This window comes from Sycon ciliatum, chromosome 12 (assembly GCF_964019385.1).
Source record: "Sycon ciliatum chromosome 12, ocSycCili1.1, whole genome shotgun sequence".
Lineage (NCBI taxonomy): Eukaryota > Metazoa > Porifera > Calcarea > Leucosolenida > Sycettidae > Sycon > Sycon ciliatum.
This window is the reverse complement of record NC_088654.1, coordinates 10,943,645-10,971,529: the sequence shown is the minus strand read 5'-3', so window position 1 is coordinate 10,971,529 and position 27,885 is coordinate 10,943,645. Positions and strand designations below refer to the sequence as shown.

The 27,885-nt window shown below is 48.4% G+C and overlaps 3 protein-coding genes across 4 annotated transcripts in view; 2 read left to right on the top strand and 1 right to left on the bottom strand.

Annotated features, from left to right (window-relative positions):
• The first annotated feature begins 205 nt into the window (after positions 1 to 205).
• LOC135828526 (adhesion G-protein coupled receptor G2-like) lies at positions 206 to 14,887 on the top strand. Of its 2 annotated transcripts, XM_065340969.1 has the most exons (5): positions 206 to 616; positions 7,981 to 8,100; positions 10,559 to 10,851; positions 11,653 to 11,731; positions 13,473 to 14,887. In XM_065340969.1, the coding sequence occupies exons 2-5, from the start codon at positions 7,991 to 7,993 to the stop codon at positions 14,275 to 14,277; spliced, it is 1,287 nt and encodes a 428-aa protein (XP_065197041.1). In that variant the 5' UTR covers positions 206 to 616; positions 7,981 to 7,990; the 3' UTR covers positions 14,278 to 14,887. The 2 variants fall into 2 exon arrangements, with proteins under 2 accessions (XP_065197041.1, XP_065197040.1); XM_065340968.1 differs by lacking the exon at positions 206 to 616 and having other exon boundaries at positions 7,865 to 8,100.
• Positions 14,888 to 18,232: 3,345 nt separating this feature from the next.
• On the bottom strand, positions 18,233 to 21,641 carry LOC135827819 (prenylcysteine oxidase 1-like). The gene is made up of 2 exons (XM_065340248.1): positions 21,055 to 21,641; positions 18,233 to 20,004 (listed from the first exon to the last, which is right to left on the bottom strand). Exons 1-2 carry the CDS (start codon positions 21,449 to 21,451, stop codon positions 18,845 to 18,847), a joined length of 1,557 nt encoding a protein of 518 aa, XP_065196320.1. The 5' UTR covers positions 21,452 to 21,641; the 3' UTR covers positions 18,233 to 18,844.
• A 568-nt stretch (positions 21,642 to 22,209) lies between these two features.
• The window catches only part of LOC135827800 (probable RNA polymerase II nuclear localization protein SLC7A6OS), a 14,941-nt gene continuing 9,265 nt past the window's right edge, over positions 22,210 to 27,885 (top strand). The window contains exons 1-3 of the mRNA XM_065340223.1: positions 22,210 to 22,401; positions 22,507 to 22,560; positions 23,218 to 23,282. Of these exons, the coding sequence (XP_065196295.1) occupies positions 22,293 to 22,401; positions 22,507 to 22,560; positions 23,218 to 23,282 (228 nt within the window). The 5' untranslated portion in view covers positions 22,210 to 22,292. The remainder of the gene's footprint in view (positions 22,402 to 22,506; positions 22,561 to 23,217; positions 23,283 to 27,885) is intronic.

Genomic DNA, 27,885 nt, shown 5'->3' with positions numbered 1-27,885 from the left:
AGAGTCTCCGCGTTCGGCGCTTTGTCCATGCCCTAATCAGCAAGACTTTCAGAGTTCAGTGTGTATACTTCCTGCAAACTGCCCAGATTCGGCGAACCGGTCCAGATTTGGCGTTAGGCTCCTCCTGGGCATGGGGGAACACTTTTGCTTGATTTGTCGAAGAACGCAAGCATTTCCGGTCCAGTATAGTATAGTACTGCGGCAAAGCAGCGAATTGTTTTGAAGAGACTAGACTGAGCGAAACGATGAGCAACGTTCAGGTGGTAGGACCAGTTGCAGTTTGCTGGGCAGTAGATGTCTACGAGTTGGTGCAGGCGACATTCAGCAGACTTCTGTCCGAGTGCTGTCGCTAACACGCCGAGTGGGAAAACTCGTACTCTCTGTGAGCCTCGCTTGCCTTTCGGCTAACAGCGGTGTATACTAGTGGCGCAAAGCCTAAAGCAGTAAAGGGACGGCAAGCGACATTTGCACAATTCTGAGTTGAGCGAGCAGGACCTATTGTGAACTAGTTACTTGGAGGTACAGATAGCAGAGTGAGGCTTGCAGCTGAGGGGATTCTCTGTACTGGCCAATAGTATTAGTATCGGTGTTTCCGAAACGGATGCAGCTGAGCTCGGTGAGTAAATCAACATAATAATTATACTGACAATACAAGACAGTCAGACCTCGCTTAACCGCACACTTCCGTATTCCACAAAATTATCCGGATAGACGAGGGAACCGGATTATCGAACACACATACAGTATGTATGCATGGCATATGCTGTAAATCCGTAACCAACGATTTTCTTCCGGATGTCGAGGGATCCGGATAAAAGAGGACCGGATAAGTGAGGTCTGATCAGTGTACATGCCAACAAGAATAGATAAACAAGAGTGTGCAACTCCGCATCTCTTCTGCACAATCTGCCGATACGCTGGCCCACGGCGGAAATTTTGTGTTGACGTCACCTTTTTCAGAAGCACGTGCATTTTGCCGCAGAGCAGTGGAGAGCACGTGCTGGGGGCACTGACCTCGTAACGTAAAGCCCGGCCAAGTGCACCGGGCAGCACTTCCCAAACGACTCGCAGCGCGTGCGTCGTAGAAAAGATGACGTCAACAACAATTCCCGCCGTGGGCCAACCCATCCGGGAGTTGCACACTCTTGTCTATCTACTCTTGGTGCCAATAGTGAAGTGAAGTGCAAAATCAGTATGACGTTCTGCACTGATATCCCTTGAAAATAAAATAGTTCATGCAGGGAAGCCTTCAGTACATGTACAGTAGTGTCCGGCGCCGAAGACCTGGGGAGGGGGGGGGGGGGGGGCAGGGTTAGGCACTGGCGGGTTATGCTCGAAAAGGTGGCAGATTCTGCTCGAAAAGCAGTGAAATTGGCAGAGCCATACAAACCTTATGGCGGGCAATTCCTCGAATTCTGCTCCATTTCTTTATCCACATACCAAACATGCATGAAACTTACCAGAAAAAGTACCGAATTCTGCCAACTTTTCTGCCGGCATTATCCGCCGGTGCCTTGTCAGGGTTCTAGCCTAGCCCGTTCCTGTTTTTAGTGAACACGGCAGTTTCGTTCTCCTTCGATGGTACAGTTTTACATGTGCATGTATGCAGAGAGTTATACGTCTGAGTGTACATCATCGTGTACATTATGGTTTGCGTTCTTATCTACAAAAAAAAACAGCCTACACCGTTCTTAAGAATTGGTGAAACTCTAGCCTGGCCATTCTTCGGCGGTCCGTTCTTCGGCGTCCAACATACTCGGCGACTGTCCTGTGGAGGTTTTGCAATTGCATCATCAGTTGAGATGCTTTGTTTGTGCGAAGAATACATCATCAGGTTTAACCTCTTTAGCACGACGCTACCTGAACGCGCCCCACGTCAACACCTGTAAAAGCGGCATTTTCCCATGAAAGTACTAGCTTTTCAAGGATCGATAACTTACCTTCCCTTGGACGAATTCCACCATCTTGAGCTGCCTGGAAAGGTCTTGAGACGAGGGACAAACTGGTGTCAAACCCAGCTCGGAGCGAAACCAAAACCCGTGCTACAGTCTGGCAACCTTCATCCACACTCTCGACAGACTTGAGCACGGACAAGGCCAACTGAGCTCAAATATTCAGCTGCCATTTCAGTCTCCTTGCTCGTATCGAGCTCAAATGTTTTGTGAGAACTCACGGGATCCACCACCATCATTTGAATCCTGTTTCCATGGCAGCAGGTAGCGCAAAATGATCCAAAATGGAAATACGCGTTCTGCAAACTGCGCAAAAATCGAGTTGAAATTTGCTGTGTCGAGTCGCTTATCTCAACAACCGGTAGTCGTATCGCTTCGGCGATTGTTTTGATCGCCAGCTGAGAGTTTTCTCTTGCGGATACATGTTTGTGAGAATCGACCTAGTATTGAGCGAGTTACGATAGTTTGAACAAGTCACTATGGACTCAACACGGACCCCACGACTGAGATGCAGGTTCACTGTACAGTGTACAGCGCGCGCGTCGTACTAGTACGACGGCCGTGGGGCACGCAACTCATGCGCGTCGTACTAGTACGACGCTCGCGCTAAAGAGGTTAAAGGATGCTTTTGTATGGAGTGGCAAAGTTGTGGCGCAGCGATGCGCACTTGACCTCGAACAGAGTACATGTGCCTCGGCTATTAAGTGCCATCTATATTGTATGCCCCTCCGAGGTATGTTAAAACGGTGTTTTAATTTGCTTCTCCTTGCTTTAGGTGTAGATATAGTTTGTTCATGGATCGTGCGCAAGCGTTTCCAGTCAGTCGACCTCGGATTAGGCTTTGTCATAGAAATGCTCGGACAAGCAGAGAAATTGGCACAACCATACAAAAGCTTATGGCTGGCGACTCCACGAAATCGGCGCCTTTTCTTTTCTCTTTTTTTCCTCTTTATCCGCATACCGAGCATGCATGGATAGTACCAGAAAAAGTACCAAAAACTGACGATTTACCTGAGGATTACCTCAGATCATTGTTCAACGGTACAGGTCTGTGAAAGTACCCTTGTTGTACATGTGGCTGCGCTTGTGTCTCTTCGTTGTACATGCGGTTGCACGTGTAGCTCTTTGTCGTACATGTGGCTACTTTTGTGTCTCTTTGTTGTACATGCTGCTGCGCTGTTTTTGACTCCTGCGTACATGCGGCTGCACCGTCTTCTGTCCCCGTTGGTACACACTTGCTCGTCTTGTCCCCGTTGTACGCCTAGGACTAGCACAAATTGTTAGAGAGCTTTTCTTCTACTTCATTTCAGTAGGCGACTGGGGAACTCATAAAGAAGAACCAACACTGACAACGAACGACTGACGACTGACACTGAGACAAGACAACAGAATATATTAGATTGAAGGCGTACAACGGGGACAAGACGAGCAAGTGTGTACCAACGGGGACAGAAGACGGTGTAGCCGCATGTACGCAGGAGTCAAAAACAGCGCAGCAGCATGTACAACAAAGAGACACAAAAGTAGCCACATGTACGACAAAGAGCTACACGTGCAACCGCATGTACAACGAAGAGACACAAGCGCAGCCACATGTACAACACCCTGGATTTTTTAAACATACCCTGGATACAACATACCCTGGATTTTACATAGTCATACCCTGGATTTTAAAACATACCCTGGATATAAGAGTCCCCTGATGATTGCTTTGCAGCATGAAACTCGTGAGTAGAGACTTTTAATCGCTTTCTGTTCCACCGGGTTTTCGTTTGTACCCTGGATTTCATGAACCCTGGATATAACTAACCCTGGGTGCTACAGACTCTGGGTGTTACATGCCCTGGATAAAACAAATCTTGGATAAGCACACTGTGACTGAATCTCAGCCATTCCGTTCCCCGGGACGCAGGATACAAAGGACACGACTTGTTTGTTACATTATTTATATTGATATGACGGAAAAGCAGACTCCACCGTACACTGAAAGGGAGTGACAAAAGGACTCTCGACTACCAAATCGCGCATGCTCATATCACACATGCACGCGACTAGACGAGACAGTTTGGGGAATGCCATCACCCAGGAAAACAACACATCAGTTCACAACAACACCCTGGATAAAACGCCCCTGCATTTACCATACCACTGGATATACAGTCAACTTCGCTAATAACGACTGCGGATATAACGACAATTCGCGAATAACGACATAATTTTCATGCCCAGAGCAAAGTCCCATCCAACAGTGACACATATCATGAGACATCGGCTATAACGACACTTCGCGAATAAGGACACTTTTCTGATGCCCCGCCGAGTGTCGTTATAAGCCAAGTTGACTGTACCCTACCCTGGATCTCGGGACATGAAAATCAGGAATTTATTCAAAAGAGGCTTCTGCACGAGACAGGCTTTAATGCAAAACACTATGGTATCTTTTTTTGTTTTCCTCTCGTCTGGAAGAATTATATGCTATGTCCCGAGATCCAGGGTAGGGTACTTATAGAACTGGACATGCTACCAGAAGATGGAGCAGGAGCGGATACCATGGCTGCGCATCCCACACTGGTGCCACCAGCAACACTCTGCACCCCGGGGACTGGCGCACTTTGTGCAGAACCCTCGGCAAGAGAGCAAAGGGTGGAAACGCATACAGGCATTGATCGGCCCATGATATGGCAAGAGCATCCACATCCAGTGCTCCGGGTTGAGGCCCCCAGGACACAAAGCTGATACACGGCCGGCACACAAGCCTGGTTTTAGTAGTGACCTACCGGTGCATAGAATACCTGTCTCAAGTTTTTCCGCGCCAATCGAAAATTTTCATTTACAGCACAGTGCAAGTCATCCTTCTTTTAAAAGTCTGAATCTCGGATCGCTACCATAATTATTTCATCGTGAATTGGTCCAGATTCAGAAAACGCTAAAATGTTTACCCGCTAAAATTAGCCTTTCCAAATTACAGTGCTTGTGAACGTACAGTGATGACAACTGAAATCCGACCCCCCCCCCCCCCCCCCCTGAGCGGTGTGCGCTCACATCGCAAAGAACCAACACGGGATGGTAAAACTAGCAAACAGAGACCGCTAGAATGTGAACGCACCGCTCAGGGGGTCGGATTTCAGTTGCCGGCACTGTACATACACGCGTACAGTGTAGGGGATGTGCCATGAAACCTGTACTTCACACTTTGCGGCATACAGTCAGACCTCGCATAACCGCACACATCCGGTTTTCCACAAGAATATCCGGATAGGCGAGGGAACCGGATAATCGAACACACATACTCTACGTAAGCATGGCATATGCTGTAAATTGGTAACCAACGATTTTCTTCCGGATGGCGAGGGATCCGGATAAACGAGGACCGGATAAGCGACGTCTGACTGTACTGTAAAAGCCATTTATATAAGTGCAAACTCTAACGAGTTAACGAGGAGAAATCTGTCGTTAAAATAGAAATCGTTATACAGAAATAGATACATATACTGTCCTATTGAGCGTTGAGAATGAGTGAGAATCGTTGCCTTTGGCACACGTAAAACTAGTCAATTTTGGGAAATCGTTATTATATGCGCCTCGTTAGAATAATGGCTTTTACAGTAGGTGCTGAGTATCCGAGGTCACATGATCAGTATAGCAGTGCAGTGCAGGGTGATCTGAACATGTAGATTTGTTACGTTAATTTAAGCAGACCGCGTTTATCGCCAGCAACCACGCACACTGCCAGTGTGCATTCAGAGGCTTCTGGCGATGGCAAGGCATTTTTTATTTTTATTTTTTTTACATGCAGGCAGGCAGGCATAGTGGGATGGTCCAAGACTATGATTGAGAAGCAGAGGGTACCAGGTTCAAGTCTTGCTTGGAAGCGGAAGGATTTTTTCCAGCCGTGCTGCAATGGAAACTCGTGGCCTGGCACGAGGGAAACATGGATGCAGTGAATGGGATTTTCGGTCTTTGACCACTTTGTGGTGGGTCTGATCTACTCACCTCCCACCGCTTAAGAGCTGCATCTGTGCCTTGATCCAAGAGGGTGGTAGAGTTCCTGCGGATGCGGAAAACTCGGCCTCTGGCCGAGTCTCACGCGAACCATGAATTTTTTACAAAGATCACATCTCTCAGGCAAAGGCAAAAAAATATAAAAAATGCATAAGTAATAGGAGCGTAGTGATGGTGAAGTTTGCTCGGTGAATAAGAATGTCCCGGTTTTTTGGCAGCCAGACGTGGCAAGGAAGGCGTCGCGTATGGCATACACACGTACACGCACACAAACACTCTAAAACTACAACATGTTGCGGTACATATATGGAGGGATGCACGTACATGACATGTATATCATATGGCCATTACGTTGAGCCCGGTTATGGGAACTGCCGAGAGTGCTAGGCATGCTAACATTTTAGAGTTGAGGTAGAATGGTGCCGTCATGTGACTACATTTGACTATAATTAGCAGGGTTCTAGCCAGGTCAAAATAGTAGGAGGGGGCAGGGGAAACAGTTAGAGTAGAACCCGGGCTAAGGGTCCACCTAACTCTGCGCGGACATAGCTGGACTCAGTAGTACAGGGCTGGGCAAAAAGGTGTGCAAAACGACTTCTTGTGAGAAAATGGACCCTGGAAAAATAGTTTGGAGCGAAAAAAGTTACGGCTTCCTCGGAAACCGACGGGGGACCGGGACCCCCCCCCCCCTTGGGCCGGAAATTAAATCCCGGTATAAGGATCACCCGCACAATGTACATGCCAAGTGACCCCCCCCCCCCCCGGGCTCCGATCCCTAATCCGGTGTGACCCTTAACCCGGGTTCTACTCTACCCATTTTTCCATTTTCAAAATAACTGTCTTGCAATGCAAAATGCAACATACGGGGCACACACCTGACATCACCCCATTGTTTTCCCTTGCGTATCATCCCTTCATCATTCTGTGAGAACCTGTCCTATGGGCAGGTGAGAAGGCATCTCTGCCTGTTCATTTGGTGAAGTAAAATAAACAACAACAACAACAAAAACAACAACCCCAGACAAATGTGCCTTTATGAACTCTTTAGTACTGACTATCGACTGCATTTTCGTTGAATGGCATGACAAACACACAAAAATCGGAAAATGAGTAGGGGCGGCACTTTTTCACAGGGCGGGGGGAGGGGGGTGCAAACAGAGTAGTAAGGGGCCCTGCCTCCCCCCCCCCCCCCTCCCCCCACTTTGGCTAGAACCATGCCACAAATATAATAATTTTCCGTAGAAAGTGTTCATGACATGCATTTATATGTGGACAGTCCTCAACTAGCTCTCCGATGTTGTGCCGACTATGTCTTCTTCACAGATTCTACCTGAACAGATGCTCATCAATTATGTTCTTGTCCTCTATCCTAGTCCAAATCCTGCCTTGCCCATGCATGACTCTCATGAAATACCCGTACTAAATAGTCTATAGAACAAGAATATTGGATATCATACTTCTCTCATCAACTATGATAATACCCATTTCATACCCCCCCCCCTTCATAAAATTAATACCTACTGTTTTCTTTCCTTTCATTTCATCTTCTTTTCCGTTCCTTTCTTCTTCATACACATTTTAAACATTTTCATCATTATTGTGAGAGCCGTGGGCCAATAGCCCCGGTGAGAAGGCAGTCTTGCCTGTTCATATGGTGAAGTAAAATAAAGAAACAACAACAACAGTGGAACCAACATGGCCGAGATTATATTATTAAAAAATTATTATGATCCATAGATGCAACATGGCTGTCCAGCAGGGTCATGTGATGCACGTCAAATCACTCTCTATGAAGTGTGAGTTATTGGTCTGGTTTCGCCTTGGACACCTGACCCTTAGATGTAGTCACGTGACAAAGATGTGAAGTCACTCAGTATCCGTTGCATGTACTGATACGAGCTGTGTGTGTGTGTGTGTGTGTGTGTGTGTGTGTGTGTATGTGCGTGTGTGTATGTGTGTGTGTGTGTGTGTGTGTGTTTTCACGTCTGTTCTCCATCACCGTGGTGATTGCGGCGACGCTATGCAGAGGGTCGAAGATGTCCTTGAACAGCACATACGACAGGGCCCTGATCGCCACCACGTACGCCAGCTGCGGGCTATCCATGAGCGGTCTCCTAGTAACCCTTGTTACCATAGCAATACAGAGGTAAGCCCAGCGATATGGACCAAGTGAACGAAATCAGGGTTCTGAATTTGCAAATCGTATCAAGGCTCCGCTGGCCCCAAACCAACATACACGTACCTGTACATACTCCAAATCCGCTAGTCCTCCAAAACGAGTGATTGCCAAGGCTCGTTCGCCGAAGTGCGTTTGCCGGTGAATTCATCGCTGACGTGATGGTAGCGGAAAAGCCATTTTAGATATTGTAGCAACTTTCGCTTGCATGGGAACACACGTGCATGCACACAGTCACACATGCACACACACACACACACACACACACACACACACGAGTGCGCGTGCACACACACACACACACGCGCACACACACACACACACGAGCGCGCGTGCATACACACACACGCGCACACATACACACACACACACACACACACACACACGAGCACGCGTGCACACACACACGTGCGCGCGTGCGTGCACACGCACACACCGCACACACACACGCACACAGCACGCACGCGCGCACACACACACACACACTTGTACACATACAGGCAATTGTGCTTACAGTTCTATAATCAGGGGCATGGCTGGTGCCCCTTTTAAGGGGGTGCACCCCCCCCCCCCCCCCTCGCCATGTCTAGCGTGGCTGGTGCATGTCATTCATGGGCAGTATGTATATGCTTAACCTGGGTCGAAATTTTTAGGGGGGGGGGTGAATGTGCCCCCTGAGCCCCATGCGGACTACACGCCTGTATGATGATGGTCTTCGTAAATAATATATACTTTTGAAGTAATTATAATATAATATTAATATTATAATTCAAAGGATCAGTCGGGGAAGTGAACTGCCTGAAAAGAGAAAAAAACGCCAGACCCACCAGGAATCGAACCTGGGACCCTGCTTGTCATGAGCAATGCTCTAACCACTGAGCTATGGGACCAGGCTGAACCTAGAAGGCGCTGACAAGTTTTTCACTCCAAAGGCAGCTCACAACACGTGCCACACATACTGATGGCACGTTTTTTCTCTTTTCAGGCAGTTCACTTCCCCGACTGATCCTTTGAATATGAAGTTCTCCCAATCCTTTCCAAATATTATAATTATTAATATTAATACGAAATAGTGGTTGCGACTTCGGCGATGATTTGTAAGAAAGGTTTGCTCCCCACACCGGAGCTCGCGCTAGTAAAGTCGGCGGAATAGCGCGAGCTCCGGTGTGGGGAGCAAACCTTTCTTATTAATATTAATATTAATTAAAAAGCTTCCGTGGAGATAAAAATGTAATCAACGCAATAAATAGAGTAAGCTGCGCACTCAGTACAAACACCATAAGCAAAACTTGTTTTCATGTAAATAAAGAAGCTTGTTCCTAAACGTTTTCGTCGCCATCTCATCAGAGGATTACTGACAAATCAACAAAAGCTCTTAACTCAATATATATACGCACAATGCAAGTAATAATTTAGACCCTAACTAGCGCGATAAAATGAGAGCTGAAAGAAACATTACACCATTCAACGATATCAGGTGACAACAGATGCGATAAATTCACCACTAGAAAGTTACCATGCAACCACAAACGAGAACTACTGATCTAAATTCACAAACAATTTCAACGTAAACAAATTCTTTTTCTGCCTACACAAAATCGGCTTGGTGGTAAAATGTAAATAGACTCCAATACACGCAAATACCTTTGACTACGTGAACGAGACCAAACAGAAAAGCAATCATCAGCATAACTAGAACGACAATCACTATTCTGAACAAGATGGTTGGCGATAGAAGATTCATACACCCTAACAACGCTACTAGAACCAGTACATACTTTGGAATTACGTGACAATGAAACCGACCTGACATTCCTTGCCGCTACTGCCAATCCAGACGAGGCCGATGTAGATGTCCGTACCAAAGGCACGTCCGTTACTGGCACTGCCTGCTGCGATGATGCTCCCTTTGACGGTCCAATGGCTGTTGATGTTGATGAAGAGGAGGAGGGAGATGAGGAAGACGCTGACGACGACGATGACGACAACGACGGAGACGATAAAGACTCTGCTAACCTCGCCCTAGAGCGAGTCACTGGTCCCGCAGACACACCATCCGGTGGTTTCTTCGGTGGCTGGCCACGCTTTTTGCCACCGGAGGTGGACACACCGGATGACGGTACAAAGGAAGTCAATTAAAGAATCATTTTATCGCGCTAGTTAGGGTCTAAATTATTACTTGCATTGTGCGTATATATATTGAGTTAAGAGCTTTTGTTGATTTGCCAGTAATCCTCTGATGAGATGGCGACGAAAACGTTTAGGAACAAGCTTCTTGATTTACATGAAAACAAGTTTTGCTTATGGTGTTTGTACTGAGTGCGCAGCTTACTCTATTTATTGCGTTGATTAATATTAATATTATAATTATAATTATATAAAGTGCTAAAAAGCTGCGCATGCGTGTGATTTTCCTCCAACCCTGCAGGAAGTTGCGCGAGTCGACGCACCAGAAGCTGATGTTTGGCCTGTCGCTGACGCTCTTGATCAGCCTGCTCCTGTTCCTGCCAGCCGGCGACCTGGGAGTCGTGCAGCCGCACCACACTCCGGACAACCCGCCGCTAGGGTGCTCGGTGTTAGCGCTGTTCCTACACTATCTACTGCTCTGCTCTTTTCTGTGGTCGTGTGCGGACGCCACGCAGCTGTGCCAGAATATCTCCAATAGCCTACTGGGAAAAAAGGCAGATTTCAACTTCAGTGGGACATTTTGGCTTGTCTTGGGTAAGGGAAGATTGGTGTGTTCCGATGCATGCGAAAGAGTCGGTCTTTTTTTGAACTTTGGTGATTGTCGTGCAAGCTGTGATCATTCGGCCGTGCACCGGGGACGTTTTGCACGACGCCGTGCCGTGCTGTGCATGTGTGTGTGTGTGTGTGTGTGTGTGTGTGTGTGTGTGTTTGTGTGCGTGCATGCGTGTGTGTGGCTGCTTGAAGGTGTAATGTTGTACCTGCCACCTTTGTTGGTTCCAGGGTTCATATATTTTCTATTTGAAGTATACATACCTGTTAACCATGAACTGCTTCTGGCTAGATTACCTCTTGTGTAATCAAAGTGAAGCTTATATCAGATCCCCTCTGATTTAGCCACCCACACTAGTAGCAAGTATTACCTTCACTGGGGGCAGGGGTAACTGCAGTTGGATCCCAGGACGGATACCCTGATGCCGTCCATCCTTTTTCTGCACCTTGTCCTCACCCACTTACTGAGGTGTGGTGAGCCCATAAGTGGGATCATTTTCAAGTCCACCCAGAGTTTCGGGGATTTAATTTAAGGGGGCGTCGGCCGTTGGGCGGTTCAATCGCCAATTGAGTCATCTTTCCAAGATTCCTTTTGATTCTCTCTCCCCTCTCCCGGGGAGACCCACGTGACCAGTTTTGGCAGTGAGCAACAAGTACAAGTGTGTGTGTGTGTGTGTGTGTGTGTGTGTGTGTGTGTGTGTGTGTGTGTGTGTGTGTGTGTGAGTGAGTGAGTGAGTGAGAGAGGTGATCATTGATCTGCTCCACTGCTGTTGTCCTGTACTCCAGGCACTCCGCTGCTGATTGTGACCATCACGGCCATTGCGACGGACATGATGGCGTATGGCAAGCCAGAGGGAGGCATTTAGTGAGTACCCGGACCAGAGCTATTACAGATATTTAGTGATTTTATTTTATTACCGTCTGCACTTGATGGCACATACTGAAAATAGCCAATACAAAGAAGTGAGGATGAAACCAACCACGGACTGAGGGCAAAAATGCAAATTAAAGAGAGAGAAAAAGAAAAAAGAAAGAAAAAAAAGAAAAATGTTTGCAGGCAAAATTGTTACACCATATTCCCAGGAGTAGAAGGCGAGCCGAAAATTTCTCTTCATTTAATATTACAGGCACTTACCCTGTATTTCATGATTCCGTTGACCATCGTAGTAAAAGGCGTACCCAATATTTTTAGGGTGAATTACCGATACTTAGAAAGTGTGGCTTATACTCCGGCGAGTACTGTATAAGCAGAACTATTCGTCTGGAATTTAATTTCGTCTTTTTCCTCCAAGGAACTTTTGGACTAAATTATCAAGTGCCGGACTAATGTCAATTTGTCCAACTTTTCTATGCACTATATTGATCCATGAACGAAATTTTCAACCAAACGAACTCCCTTTCTTAGGAGTTGGACGAAATTATTGACCGACGAAATTTTCTGCCTTTACAGCAGTCCTGAAAGTGTACAAATTTTCGACCCGTTCGAATTTCGGCCTCCCAGGGCTAAAACACATTTCGGCTGCAACACATTTTCGCCCCGTACTGCTGCTGGGTGTATACACTGCCACACGGAATCTTGCGAAATAGAATTTCGCCTGCAACACATTTTTGGCCGAATACAATCGGGCCGAAAATAGCCGAAAAGTAAATATGCACCGAACATTTAATGACGTACAGTGCATGTTTTTGTGCAGTGCTGCGCAGTGAAATCCAATCCAGTAAGTCAATTTAGCGCCCTGCACCACTTAACAGCACTGTGCTGTAGTACAGTCCATTCATTGGAAACTTGCACCCTAACTTTTTGGTGTCTCCCACACATAGTTGTAGATATCGTGAAGACAACACAGTACATCCTGCATTGGGTGACCCGTGCAATTACTCCTTGCCACATCTGAGGCCAGAAAAGTCCAAGAACAGGGAAATAGAAATTCAGCCAAATTTTGCAAAATTAGGACAGGTATGCCATGGCAAAAATGTATGGAGAAGCAGATCCCAAACCCAGATTTTTGAGATTTAAAGTGGGTTTTTGATCCTCAATTCGACCCAAATCCGACTTTTAAAACCCAGCGGGACTATTTCCGATGAATGGACTGTATGTAGTGGTGGAGCAAAATTCACTATTAAATATATTTTACCAGACAAGCCCGCATCTAGACACGGAGCCATACAAGACCGTGACGTGGATGTGGCTGTACATCTCGTACTGTGTATAGGTACATAGACACATGCATGCCATTGTATCAGTTGCAGTGATGCGCCGGTCGTGCGTGCAGTGATAAAATCATAGAAAACAAGAGAGTCCAGTGTGGGGAGCACACCCGTTCTTAGAAAACAAGAGAGTGCGCTATATACAGTCAGACCTCGCTTATCCGGTCCTCGTTTATCCGGATCCCTCGCCATCTGGAAGAAAAAAGCTGGTTACATATTTACAGCATACGTGATGCATCCAACAGAAAAAGGTGTTCGGTTATCCGGTTCCCTCGCCTATCCGGATATTTTTTTGGAAAACGGATGTGTGTGGTTAAGCGAGGTCTGACTGTACAGCGAATACAGACTGTAGTTGTGTACATGTATATGGCTCGTTGGTCTTGTTTATTTTCTCTCAGCTGCTGGATCAAGGATTGGCGTATGTTCTACGCAGCCTTTGTGCTGCCAGTCTCCGCCTGTATCCTGTACAACATGGCCATGTTGATACCCGTCATGCGCTTCCTCCATCAGCAGAGCCGGAAGCGGCTGACGCCGGCCATGGAGGCGGAGCGCGGCCAGCAGATGGCGCTGTTCCGCGTAGCGCTCTCGCTGGCCATGTTCCACGCCATGGTGTGGGCGTTCGGCCTGCTGGCCGTGCTCATCGACCAGACGACGATGCACTTCACGCTGATGCTGCTGACCGCGCTACAGGCGCTCACCATCTGCGTTAACACGCTCTGCTCGCAGGGCGTGATGGCCGACTGGATGGAGCTGGTGATGGCGTCGCACAGCACGAACAGCGCCACCACGGTCAGCAGCAGCACCACAACGGTCAACAGCAGCAGCACCGCGGTCAACAGCACCGCGTCCGATCACTCCTCCTCCTGCATGCCGCCCATACTCGCACGCCTGCTCAGTCGCACGCTCTCGGCGTCGTCGGCGACGACGCAGAGCGTCTCGCTGAGCGGCAGCCTGCAGCAGGTGCAGGTGCAAAAGTCGCAGAGCTGCCCGGGCGGCGCCAAGAGGGGCAGCCGCTCCACATCGCCGCTGCCGTACCCGGGCAGCAGCCTGCACAACATGGTCCAATGGCTGCCGCCCGTGACCCCGCAAGCGCTCGAGTTCGAAAATTCCTCCACGGCGCCGGATTCAAAGATGGCCGGCCAGCGTACAGCCGCTGTGGAGACTAAGGTTACGACTGAGAAGTCCCCGGACACTGCCGTATAGATCACGCTATCGATGGGAGACTGAATTCATCGGCAAACGTGTCTCGGCAAACGAGCCTTGGCAAACACGCGTGGCTGCAGGACTAGCGGAGTCTCCAACGATCTTTACACTACGGTCGAAACGTTCATATTCCACCAGCTGGCACTACGTTTAGAACTTTAGACCCTCACAGCTGTCCTTGTGAGCATCGCTCACAAGGACTCACGGGCCAGAAACATGCACAATCCAGGCATTGCTGGTAGCCCACAGGTGCCGTTCCGGGCTGCAGCTTCAAAGCTTTCGTACAACCGGGACTCTAATCGGACCCATGTTCCATTCCGTATCCCGATAAGGCTGCACTGCCAGAGCCGCCGCGCATGATGGCATTACGTCCGCCCTGAAGCAGGTAATTTCGAGTGTTTTCTTCCGACAACACCGCTCTCCTGTACAGGGGAAAAGAGATTCTTGAACGAGACTGCTAGAAAGTAGGCCAAGCCAACCCAGAACAGATCTGCAGCCGGAATCTCCCAAACCCTCACTAGATACAGGCAATTGTACTGCACACCCATTAGGATTTTTCATTGAGATGACATATACCGATTTATTTCTCTTTTTTTTCACTATCTCTCGCCCCCCCCCCCCCCTCCCCTCCCCTCCCCTTCACGCATACTCACACGGGTCCATACTAGGCTAGCTGTCGTTCTAACGTTTCATGTAGCATGGCAATTATTCGTCACCATTTCAGTGCACACTGGCCAGCCGTCTTTGCCCCATTTCCCCCGTGTTGTCACGGCGGAAGTTTTATTATAGCGTTTCATCGACTGCACGGACGGGCACATCGTTCCTGCGCGCGCATTTGTCCGGGCCATACTAGTGCTGTACTGTGCACCGCGGCTTGGCAGAGGCTGCTGGTACGCTCACGCCAGCACTGGAATAACGGCTGCATGGATATAATTATTATGCCAAGGAGTCGCCTGAGCGTTTGTAAATCCGAGTTTGTACAGCTCGCTAACATGGCTATCTGGATACGTGCACACACTGTGCGAACTATGACTAAGGATGTTTTGAGTTCTACATGTACATATAGGACACCAATGATGCCTTTTTTGTGCTTTTTAAGACTATGATTTCTCATATTATTCTTACCCTCTCATCACCAAGAGTTCCTTTGCCCCTTTGAAAACATGCTGTGGCCTGTACCCCACCAACTGGACGGGGCTGCTCATTCTTATCCCAGTTTGAAATCTCCCAAGATTGTCGCCAACTTCTTAGCGCCGTTCACGGAGTCGCAGTGGCACTGTATGACCTTGTGGCTCCCATTTTTTCACGCTGTGTCGACTTTTTATCATCACCAGAATAAAAACATTATTTGCATTGGCTAGAAGTATGAAAGTCAGCAGAAAAATCAAGTCTGTACCTGGGCCAGGGGCAGCCATTCTGCAGTTATTCAAGTAAGGTGTTTGAGATCTTGGACAAGCGGTAGCCGAGTAACGTCCATCGAAAGACTCCCATCTGGATACACGGCGGTGATATCTGGGCTGGGAAAGTCATTTTTTAACAGACAGCGTGCTCCATACAGTAATTAACGGTATATAATTCTGAGTTCATGGCCCAAGGTTCACGCGAACAGTTGCAAATTCCCCGGTTATTTCGCCGCAAATTATACCAACATTTTTCATGCACGCTTTTCACTGCAGCAGACTGCTGTTTGGTGCTGGGTCAGTAGGCCATTTTCATGCAGAATGTTTTAGACAGCCTAAACCATGACCAACGGAGTGGTGTTCACATCTTAGTCACGTGACTAACTTTGTGCAGGAATTAAGTGATCGTCTCGTGTGGACAGTGTTGTCTCCTTGGACCTTGGAAAAACACGTTTCTGCGGGCGCGGACGTTTTCGCAGAAATTGCAGAAAGTGCCGCAGATTTTTTTATTTCATTGCAGAAAATGCCTCAGAATAATCCCGTTTTCGCAATGGAACTTGCCACGGAATTTAGAATTCTTGCCCCGTTTTTTTCTCCAAAGGGACAGACAGTGGGAGCAACATAGCCGACACCATTGTGATCCACGGATCCGGGGGTTAAGTCAGTGGAGTTGTAAACAACATGGCCGACCAATATGGTCGTGTGCTAGATATGAAGCCATGATACTCTAAACCACCCAATGGTTGCGTCACTGAATTGTTGCGATCTCTCAGAACCAGCGAGTTTACGATGGCAAATGTTCGCGGAGCACTGTGGCCACACATAATGTACGCCCACTGTTGAAGTTTAGTTAACTTTTATTGATGCATGGTTAATGTTTGCGTTTATATATGCTCTTCTCGCAAAATTAGCTAACATTAATATATCGCAAACCTGACTTACATGAGGCAGTTTACAGTTTGCATGCACTGTCCCACCGGTTTATCTGGCGGCCTCATGTTGCACGGCGCTCATAATGCCCCGGCTGTACTTCAGAAGTATTACGGATCATGTCCGACGTACACATCTACAGTAGAACCTGACAAGACGACCACCTGTCCCAGAAGACCACTGCAGCCAGGTTCAGGGGATACTATTACTATTTCCAGTCGAATGACCCTGGATAAGGAGACCACCTGGTAACAGAGACCACATTTTGAAGGTCCCTCGAGCGGTCGTCACTGTAGATGTACAAATACAGTGATGTACTGGGGGCTGCAGGGTGACAGTTTTGCTTTTTGGGTCGGAGCTCAGCTCACCTAGTAGCACAACCGCGGTACGCAAAACGTTACACAAGAAGTACACTCCTACCTCGTTTACGCCTGGTGCTGTCCCAGTAACTTTGACATGTCCCGAAACTCTGAATCGCATGTGTATTGCTGGAGAACGGGGCGACATAGCATAATTATGATGTCACTATTTCCACAAACGTGACAAAAGAGTAGTAACATTTCCACTTGTCAAATTGAACTCGCCCAAAAGGGTGCCCGGTGGACTTCAGTGACCGTAACGTTGGTGTCCGGATCACTAGGATGTGAATGAACGTGAAAGGTCACGTATTAGCACCAGACTTATTCCAGCAGATGCAAATGCCAGTGCTAGGCTTCTACTAGAAGTTCAGAACCAGGTACAGTAAAACCTGTCAAGGCGACCACCTGTCCCAGGGGACCACTGCAACCGGGAACAAGGGATGCTATCTCCAGTCAAATGACCCTGGATAAGAAGACCACCTGTACCCAGCGACCACGTTTCGCAGGTCCCTTGAGCGGTCGGTCGCCTTAGACAGGTTTCACTGTATTTTGGCTATCTATGTGGCTTGTCCACCCTGCAACCATGCTTCTGTGCCGATAGTGTATCTTGAAAACCAGGCTTGTGTGCGAAGCTGGCTCCGATACAAGACACTGCGGTACATGAAATGCACCGAGCCACGGGATTGACCGACGCGAAATACAAGAATAGGCAATATATTTTAATTAATGATAAGGCCACCCTTTCTTTTTTCGTTGTTTGACGTCCGCGCCCGCGTACCTTTTTGCCTCCGACCGGAAAAAAAAACAAGAAAGTAGTAGTACCAATAATATGCGAAGTTGTAAATACATGATTGTGTAGTTTCACAGTGTGCCGATCATGACCTTAAACTTATAATCTTGCCTCCCGGGCATGCCTTTGTCTTGTGTTCTTTTTCTTTTTTTGTTGGTTTTTAAATATCGTACGGTGTGTGTCCTAGTAAAAATCCAGATGTAATGAATTCATGACATGCTAACTCCATGCTATGTACCTGTTTTGTTGGATTCATCAGGCATGTGCTCCAATGTACCATCAAAGAGTGTTGTTCTATGCCTGCAAGTGCCGTTAGACCCAGACATATTGTATATATCACATGCTTTACTGGTCAAAATGTTTGATTGGGGTTTCCAGTTTTCGGAATGGGCTTTTGTTTTTTTTCCGCCCTCCCGCGTACCTTTTCGCGGAAAAAAAGGACGTTAAACAATGAATTAACAAAGGGTGGCCTAATATCGAAGATTGGAAGATAGAGTACGTTATACGTTTGTTAGATTATGCTGTTCGCCCCTCCACACGGCTATTATACTGCAGAAAGCTATGCATCCACAGTAACACTATAGTAGTGAACACATCCGTATCCATACGAGATTGGATCCAGCATACAAACTGAGACGGCATTTGCCAGCAGAATAAATAGAGGGAAGCTTTCCCTGGGAATAAGGAAATTGATTACGCGTAGAATTTTGGGATTCTGATCTAAATTGGCTTTCGCACAAGCGATAACATTGTTTATATCATCTCGCATACACATATACACATGCTCTCTCTCTCTCTCTCTCTCTCTCTCTCTCTCTCTCTCTCTCTCTCTCTCTCTCTCTCTCTCTCTCTCTCTCTCTCACACACACACACACACACACACACTCCCTGTGCCCAGCGAGTTTAATTTTCGACTGGTCAGCTGAAAAAACCAAGACAGCAGCGGCGGCACAGCCCACCCTAGTCATCCAGAATCCAACACATGTTGCACAACAGGCACAGCATGCCCGAGAATATACTCACAGAACCTGCACTATTTGCCGTCACCACTGGTTCCCTGGACTGGTCATGGTCGGACGAGGATAGGATCAGGGCACGTCTCCGCGGCAATTCTCTATCTCGTCCAGCACCGCCTTGGCAACCAGCAGGGCCGAGTTACGCGCCGAGATGGCCGACATCTCCATGGCGCTGGACGCCCACTCGATTCCGCCGCCGTACACCAGCCGCGGCGCAAGCTGCAGCGGGCCAAGCGGGTCCGGCGCCGTGAAGTGAGGATAGGCAAAGTCAAACGTGTGCTGGACGGTCGCCTCGCGCGCTGGAAACGCCAGGTCCAGGAACTCGGCGCCGAGCGGCTCGGTGGACTGGACCTTCCAGACGGGCTTTCCGGCAGTGGCCATGCCGTCCACGGGCGGGGTGTTCTCGATGACGCTCACTGGCAGTCCGTTACCCGCCGGCATGGCAAACAGCCAGGGAGCGGTGACACCCTCTGCGTCCAGCCCAAAGTACGTCAGGTTGGCGTCGCCCTTGACGAGCGTCACCGTTGTCGTCTGCCCTCGGCCGGGGTTCAGCGGCGGCAGCGCCTGCGCAAAGCCGGAGAGCTCCATCGCGCTCGCGTTCAGCGGCATGGCGAGCACTACGTGGTCAAACACGCCGGTGCCCTCGGCCCCGTGGTCCGTGACCGCCGTCACCGAGAGGCTCGACGCGTTCGCGCCGGAGATCCGCGTCACGCGCGTTCCCAGGTGCAGGGTGACCCCCTGCGTGGTGTTGAGCAGGCGCTCGCAGAGCCGCTCGTTGCCGCCCAGCACGCTCCAGTACTTGTCGTTGGCGGACCGCGCCAGCGCCGTCATTCCCGACAGGGCCGTCATCACTCGTCCGTCCTGGTTGTACACCGCGTTGGCCGTGGCCGACACCAGCTCGTTGACAAGCCGCTCTGGAATGCCGCTGGCGTTCAGGTAGTCGGCAAAGCCCTGCGACGCGAGCTGCGTGAAGTTGGTGCGCATGGCTCCCAGAAGGTCGTGCAGCGTGGTGAAGCTCATCGGCGGGTCCTGTGATTGCAGGCGATAGATGTCGGTGAACTCGTTGAACAGGTACCCGAGCAGAAGATCGAGATTGACCACGTCAAGGCCATAGCGCTCCAGCAGAAAGAAGTCCTCGGACCAGGAATGCGTAGCGTCGCCGAGTGGGACGTACTGCCCGGGTCCCAGAACTAGACCAAAGTCACCGGTCGCAGCTGGTAGCTTCTCCAGACCTGTGTGTGTGTGTGTGTGCGTGTGTGTGCACGTGTGTATGTGTGTGCGTGTGTGTGTGTATGTGCGCGTGTGCGTGTATGTGTGTGTGTATGTGTGTGTGTGTGAAGGACGGGCAGATAGACAGACAGACGGACGGACAAACAGTTGGACAAACGGGCATATAGACAGACGGACGGACAAACAGTAGGACGGACAGACAGATAGACGCATGGACGGATAGAGACGGACGGACGGACAGACAAACAGTAAGACGGACGGACAAATGGACGGGTGGACACGTTTGACAGATAGAGGAAGACAGAATGCAGGTGAAAAAAAAAGAAGGATCAAGATCTCCAGCTGTGGATAGGGGTAAATCCGAAAGAATGAACACTTCATGAGCTGGGCTCGAGCAGCAGGTGGTCAGACTCAGGTCAGTGGTGGCCGCGTGATACAGCATACTGCATGGCATTGTATTCAATTATTGCTGGTGCATTTCATTCGGGTGCTCGAGTAGGTCAAATTTCAACCGTTGGCTACCCACCTTGAACTTGGATTGGGTTTGGTTAAATCTACGCTTTGCGCCCATTGGCGAGATAGGCAGACAGACAGACTCCACGTCCAAAGTCATGCCCCCCCCCCCCCCCCCCCCTCTTTCACTCTCTCTGTCTGTCTGTCTCTCTCTCCGTCCCTCTGTCTGTCTCTCTCTTTTGGAAAATAACCGCGGCACTTCAATAGGTCATAATTATGCATGGCGTTGTCAGGCAACTTGGCCTATCAGCGAATGCACCGCCGCATGCTGTAGCCGTAGTGCGAGCGCGCCCCTAATACGGGGGCCAAATTCAGGAAACCCTATGTAGCATAAGGCGCCAGGCATTCAAGGACCAATGAAAAAACCCGTTCGGTAAGTGTGCTTCGAAAGGCCATACAGGTCATAGTATGCACACGTGACTATAGCTGCTTTTTCCCATTTGAAGGTGTTGCATTCCTGGTTTTCCTTCTTGTTCTCACATTTTATTGAGCTTGGATATAGATTATGCGTCCAGTACTAGCGCACGCTAACATCTTACCGACTGCGTATGTCAGATCTGAAATGTATTGGTTTTTGGGATGAGCCACGGCGGCTCCAACTTCAAACGACTGCCCGCCGATAACCATGGAGCGAAGTCGGCCACACACTCTATCGCTCTGGTCGTACACGTGGATATCCACTGCTGCCCCAGAACCCTTCAGCACCTTGTCCAGCTCCTGTCGAACGTAGTACGCCGTCGCGCTGCCCCCGATGCCCGCACCGACGATCGCGAGGCGAATGGGAGCGGCGGCGCTGTCTCTGCATCCGCCATTTCGCTGCCGCTGTTGGTTTGCCTCAGCGGTCTGGCCATCATTGCCAGCATGAGCGACTCCCGAGGTGTAGCAGTTGGCTAGGATCAGCGCCGCAACAGTTATCGCTACCCGCATCAAAACCATCTTGAAGTCACTATTTCCAATGGCGGCATCGCCAAATACAGGACCGTAGGCTATGAGTATGAATTCGTCGACAAGTCGACCATGCTTTTAGCCCAGGACCTACCGGGCCGATAGCTTTGCCTATCTTGAATCTGTCTTCGCATGTCTTTGCTTTTTGAGTTCATGTTCTCAGACTGAGTGAATGAGGGTGAAACACCTACCGATGTCTTTGTCAGTGTTTTCAAAAATATCGTACCTATCATGTATCGCGCGTGGAAAAGCAAGGAGAATGTCACGATCCCTGAAAATAATGACGTCTGGGTAGATTCCAGTCAAAATAGGTAAGGGGAACTTACCGGTATACCAGGGATCGTCACGAACTCGCACTGAGACTTCGCACAGAAACCCTTAGAAATAAGAGAAAACCGCCAAAAAAAAGTAAAGGTGATCCGCGAGACGGAAAACACCCCACTTGGCGGTTTTCTCTTATTTCTAAGGGTTTCTGTGCGAAGTCTCAGTGCGAGTTCGTGACGATCCCTGGTAAGTTCCCCTATTTTGACTGGAATCTCTGACTAAATGCCGACTTTTCTCTCCCAAACCGGTCGAAATAGGAGTTATAGCTCTCTATGTGGTCACAGAACTCTCATGCATGGGCATGATGTCTTTCCCGCGAAGAAAAAAAGTTACAGTAGTTCGCGTTCTGCTGACGTTTCGATCCGTGCACATACATGCTGAGTCCATGCAGTACACTGAACTGTACAGTGCTATGTTGTAGTGAGGCGCATCAGTAGTACATGACTTGCTGTGTGTGCAGTGGTTTTTTTTAGACGGGAACGAGAACAAGACCTTGCAGTAGAGAGCAATGGCGACAACAAAGACGACAGGAGCTGCGAGTTGTGATTCAAATTTGAGCGGGAGAACATGGCTGAGGGTAAAGCGAAAGCGGACAGACGAGACGGTGGATGCCTTAGGTAAAGAGAAGACGTCAGAATGGTGTCTCACTTCAGATGGACGGATATCCTGAGACCAGGCGTTCGAATTGACTGCTGCTCTGCCTGTGTGTCAATATTTTGTAGTGGTAGGTCAGCTGAACAAGAAAGCACGGACCGTCGCCGAAGGTCCTGCCCCAGGTATGTTCACTTGTCTTGTTGTGGCATGGAATTATATGTTGCAGTCCGTAACATTTTGTGTTGTGGAAGGAAACTGCAGCTGATCGTCATTTATCTGCTCGTGGCAGTGCTAAAATCAATTTCCCTTTGTGTGTTCTCACGATATTTCAATGGCGTCTCTCAAGGCAGAGAGGGTAACGAGCTAGCTTTGTAGCTGGTTGGCGTACTGATTTGATGGGGCTAGTATCGCTAGACTCCTCCAAGCAGAATAATTTGCAAGGCTGGTTTATTGTTGCATGGCGTTGGGCTTGTTCGCGTTTCCATTCATCCTACAATTTCTTCGTGTGTTCTCTATTCTGTGACATGGCCAACGTTTGTTTCTGGTCAAGGATGGGGCGGGCGATGTCTGGCGACAGCTCAGAGAGATCTATTGCCGTATTGGGCTTTCTAATCAACCTACGATCACTTCGTTCCATAAATATATTATTCTTTGTACAGTGTATCTATTCTTGGTCCACGTGCCGTTCAGTTTGAATTTGAAAACTGACATTGAAATTTTTATTCATTCACTTTGTCGCATTGTATTGTTTCGTCTTTTGATACTGCTGGCACATGCCTTTCAAACATGATTGTGACTTCTCTCCCTTTCTACGTCTTCTTTTATTGTTTGCACTGTAGCTAACATCACGTTTCGGTTCGCCGCTACAGTCTCGGACACCGCTGCGATTCCTGGTGATGTTCTGGTAAGTGAAGTACCGTAATCCGCCCTTGGCCTAATGCCTTTCTTGCTTTTCCGGACAGCGTCTCGTCTGTAGTGTGTCTTACTGTAAGCCTTTGTCGGTGAAACGTATTCGTAGTGCTTGCAGCGGAATGGTTTAGACGTGACGCGTGGTGTTCGCTTGTTACGTAGCAGCTTTGTTGGAAAACGTCTTGAGGTAATTTCGTGTTAGGCGTGTCCATCATCGCTCTGCGAGATCCCAGCCTGCCAGTGTTTTCCTGGCGTAACTGCAATGTAGTACAATCACGTGCGTCTCCTAGTGATTGGCTTGGGACTTTGTAGCAGAAGAGGCCATACCTGTGTTGCGATCCTGGGAGTTCTGTGTCCTTTGGCAACTGGCTGCTTCAAATCTGCGATGATGCTTGCTTGATGTGTTGATCTGGTTCTTCCACGTATGCCAGTGCTGCTAAGTAATTAGTTACTAGTACTGTGCATTTTGAAGTTTCATTTGTTTGGGATGGCAATGTGCCAGTTGTAGCCTGGCACTGACTGTGATGATCTGGTCTGATGTGGGCACTTGCCCTGCATGTTCATTACAGTGACATGTGAGGCCTTTGCCAAGAATGTGTGTGTGTGTGTGTGTGTGTGTGTGTTTGTGTGTGTGTGTGTGTGTTTGTGTGTGTGTGTGTGTGTGTGTGTGGCCTCCTGTCCTTGTGGAAATAATTATGCGTTTCAAGAATCATCAATATCATTATTGCTGGGAAAGCCCCAAGCCGCTTTGCTCAGTGTTTACGCCACGCTGACGTCTGTGTTGGAATGCTCTCAGTCGCACCGCTTGCAGCATGATTGTGTGTGTTGTGGTGGGGGGGGGGGAGAGTGCTGAGTGTGATGTTACTGTCATCCCCTGGCCTGTCTACATCCCTCTGCCACCATGGTGGTGTGGCCTGGGGTGTCCGGAAAAGATTCGGCCTGCAGACAGGCTAGCATCCCTACTCCTTGCGATGCTTATTGAGTTCTGCGTGTGTGTGCGTGCGTGTGTAACTCCAATTTCACTTCTGTGGGTGCACATCCAGCGCATTTGCTTACCTGTGTGCTTCTCTCGCGACGGGTGTATACATGGTACATGGTGTGTGTGGTGAAGGCTGGACAGTTGGCACCTGTATCAGCTCACTTCTTTGCATCTCATCGCAGTCCTCATCTGCTGCTTCTCCAGGTTATAAATGTTGTGTAGGTGATATGGCTGCTCCTGCTCTCTATGCTGCTATGGATGTGAGGGCGTTGAGAAAGTGTTGTACCCTGGGTTGATGTATGCTGGCAGTAGAGATCTCCAATGAGTTCAGGTCATCAGGCCACTGTCTTACTTCCTGCAGATGGGCTTTCCATTCCTGGTCCTGACATTAGGAATAGCTCCGGCCTTTCCCCAGCCTTGCCCTGGAAGAGCAGTAGGCTGGGCTGTCTGCAATGCATGATCTGCAATGTTGGACCAGTGCAAAGGGGGCCATTTTTCTCATTCCAATGCTTGATGATGTGCCAGGCTGGCTTGTACTAACTGAGACTTAGTGGTAACTCTTACATTAGCTCTAATTGCTCAGGTATGTGCGTGCACTGAACTGTGTGTGTGGCAGAGGAGGGCCTCTTCAGGCGTATTGACAGTAATTGATCAATGGCTCTTGAGAGGCTACTGGGGGTAATCATGGACATGTGCACTGGGGGCTGTCTGATTCTAGCGCCCGCTGCTGCTGCTGATAGTGCTGCTTCAAGTAGTCAGCATACTTGCCTGCTGTGTGTTGGTAAGATAGTCTTAGCTCTTGGTTGTGTTTTGTAACTCTCCAGGTCTTGCACATAATTACATGACTAACCATTGGGGGCTTTCTCTGGGCACGCGGTGGTTGTTGGGTGCTTGATTCTGAATCTTGCCTGCCAGGGGATTGTAAGAGTGGTGTGCAGTTTTTCAAGTGAGACGTTAGTTATCTGTCTTGTCCAGAGACACCTGTGTCGTGTCACTTATTTCAGTGCCAGTGTTACCAAGCACTTACCCGTGCTTTTGGTACTGACCTGTGTGCCATTTTGGGGAATCTTTTTTCGGATTTTCGTTCTTATAGCACCTTAGACACAATTTTACTGGGTCACATGTCCACACCATTACATGCGTATGTATCACAAAAGCTGCCGGAAAACTAACACCACCGTTTGTAACTCAAGCTCCTTGCATTCGTAGTATTGCAGGTTGGTGTTCTTGGGCTCTACGTTCTTCGGAGATCGACTCTTCTGTATGCAGAGGTCTAGGCATAGTACTGCTTCAACAGTACTGGGTAGACGGAAGTTGAGTGAGTTCAGAGTTTCAGCAGAATAACGGCACTGGATCGCCTCCAGGACATGGTCATCACAAACAGTGAAGCAGGGAAGCAGTTTGGTATAAAGTAACCCGGATATATCATAGAGTGAAGCAAGCCTCTCTGAGCCGACCGCTCAAGAGACCTTCAAAATGTGGCCGCTTTGTACAGGTCTTCTCCTCATCCAGGATCATATCGGTAGGAATTACATCCCTTGGCTGTAGTGGTCCTCCGGGACAGGTGGTCGCCTTTTCGGAGTGGTTGCCTTGACAGGTTTCTCTGTGCTATGGGGTATGGCACAATATCTTTGACAACCCTGTACAGTCAGACCTCGCTTATCCGGTCCTCTTTTATCCGGACCCCTCGCCATCCGGACGAAAATCGTTGGTTACCGATTTACAGCATATGTCATGCATACACACAGTATGTGTGTTCGATTATCCGTTTCCCTCGCCTATCCGGATATTTTTGTGCAAAACGGATGTGTGCGGTTATGCGAGGTCTGGCTGTAGTATGCTATACTCGTCATGTGACCTCCAATATACAGTACATCTATACTCGTCATGTGACCTCCAGTATACTGTACAAAGTGTACATCTATACTCGTCATGTGACCTCCAGTATACTGTACATTTACATCTATACTCGTCATGTGACCTCCAGTATACTGTACATTTACATCTATACTCGTCATGTGACCTTCAGTATACAGTACAGTCAACTTCGCTAATAACGACTGCGGATATAACGACAATTCGCGAATAACGACCGAATTTCCATGCCCAGAGCAAAGTCCCATCTAACTGTATACATTTAACTTCGGATATAACGACTATCTGAATAACGACAATTCGCATATAGCGACATGCTTTTAGTGCCCCGAGGTCATATTCACTGCTTGAATAACGACTTTCTGGGCTTTTGACAGCTATTTCAAGTACCTGTCAGTCAAGTACATGTACCGTAAAGTACCGTTGATCCGCCCCCTCTCTAATTCCCGCCCCCTGTCGATTTTCTCCTTGTGAAGCGACTTCGGCGTATACAACGAAATACGATGTTGAACCGACGCATACACTGCTGTACACAATACTTGCCAATCCAGGATCAAAATGTGCACAATCCAGCACATTGAGACTGATCCTCTACGTTGTTATACATCGTACTGCACTTGACAGCCTTGATCTAATTCCCGCCCCCTGCCGAAAACCCAGCTGGGAAGCGACATGGCGTGGGGGCGGATCAACGGTACTTTACGGTACCTGTCATGCAGAAGTACCAGAACCTATGGTGATGGATATTATTCATAATTAATAATTATTATAAAGGCACACATGCAAGAAAATGCAGCCAAGGGGGAGGGGGCTTTTTCTTCCTTTTTTATGTTGGCTTCAAAATTGTTGGATTTACCAGCACACCTATATGTATACAATGTACATGTAGTGGTACATGATTGTACAGTAATCATCATACATGTACATGACTGTACATGTCTCTGGCCCTGTATCTACTGTATCAAAAAGGCATAATATTATTATTAATTTTTTCAATTAATTTCCCTTGCATATTGAATTTTTAGTTCCTTTCAACTGCAATATGAAAATAAAGTACACATTGACATAGAGCAAGAAAAGAGCTTGATTTTGATATGCATGTCATACTATACAAAATATGGGTTCACATACATTCAAATGGGACTTCGGTTATAAGGACACTTCGCGAATAAGGACACTTTTCTGATGCCCCGCCGAATGTCGTTATTGGCGAAGTTGACTGTACCTCTATACTCGTCATGTGACCTCCAGCATTCAGTACCTCTATACTCGTCATGTGACCTCCAGTATACAGTACCTCAGCCATAAAGTATAGATTTCGCGGCCCAGTCCCTACAGTACTGTCGGTCACCGAAGAACTGGGGGTTCAGCCTCCTAGTGTAGACCGTTCTTATTTTCAAGTATTACAGTCTATGCACAGTTGAGTCACTGTGTATACATGGTATCAAGAGTACATAACCCCAAGAGTGTGCAACTGCCTGCACAACCTCTATGCTGTGCTGCGACGGCAGAACTTCACATCACATGACATGGTTCAAAAGGTTATGCTGGCAAACAGTGCAAAGTGACCACAAGAGAGTTGTACCCAAAGCTGGGCTGCGTACAACCCAGTATCTATCATGCACAGAGTGGTTCTGCCGTCGCAGACCCCATAGCTGGAGTTGCACACTCTTGGGGTTATGTACTCTTGATGGTATGCGGTGCTTGGTGAAATCCTAACCTGTTCCTTCTTCGGCGCTCCGTT

Bases quoted from the DNA above. Each gene is read 5' to 3' on its own strand.
- LOC135828526 (XM_065340968.1), top strand. From the start codon at position 7,892: ATGTGCGTGTGTGTATGTGTGTGTGTGTGTGTGTGTGTGTTTTCACGT. The intron at 10,852-11,652 runs GTAAGGGAAGAT...CCTGTACTCCAG, and splicing joins GACATTTTGGCTTGTCTTGG to GCACTCCGCTGCTGATTGTG. The intron at 11,732-13,472 runs GTGAGTACCCGG...ATTTTCTCTCAG, and splicing joins AAGCCAGAGGGAGGCATTTA to CTGCTGGATCAAGGATTGGC.
- LOC135827819 (XM_065340248.1), bottom strand. From the start codon at position 21,451: ATGGTTTTGATGCGGGTAGCGATAACTGTTGCGGCGCTGATCCTAGCC. The intron at 20,005-21,054 runs GTAAGATGTTAG...ACACACACACAG, and splicing joins AGATCTGACATACGCAGTCG to GTCTGGAGAAGCTACCAGCT.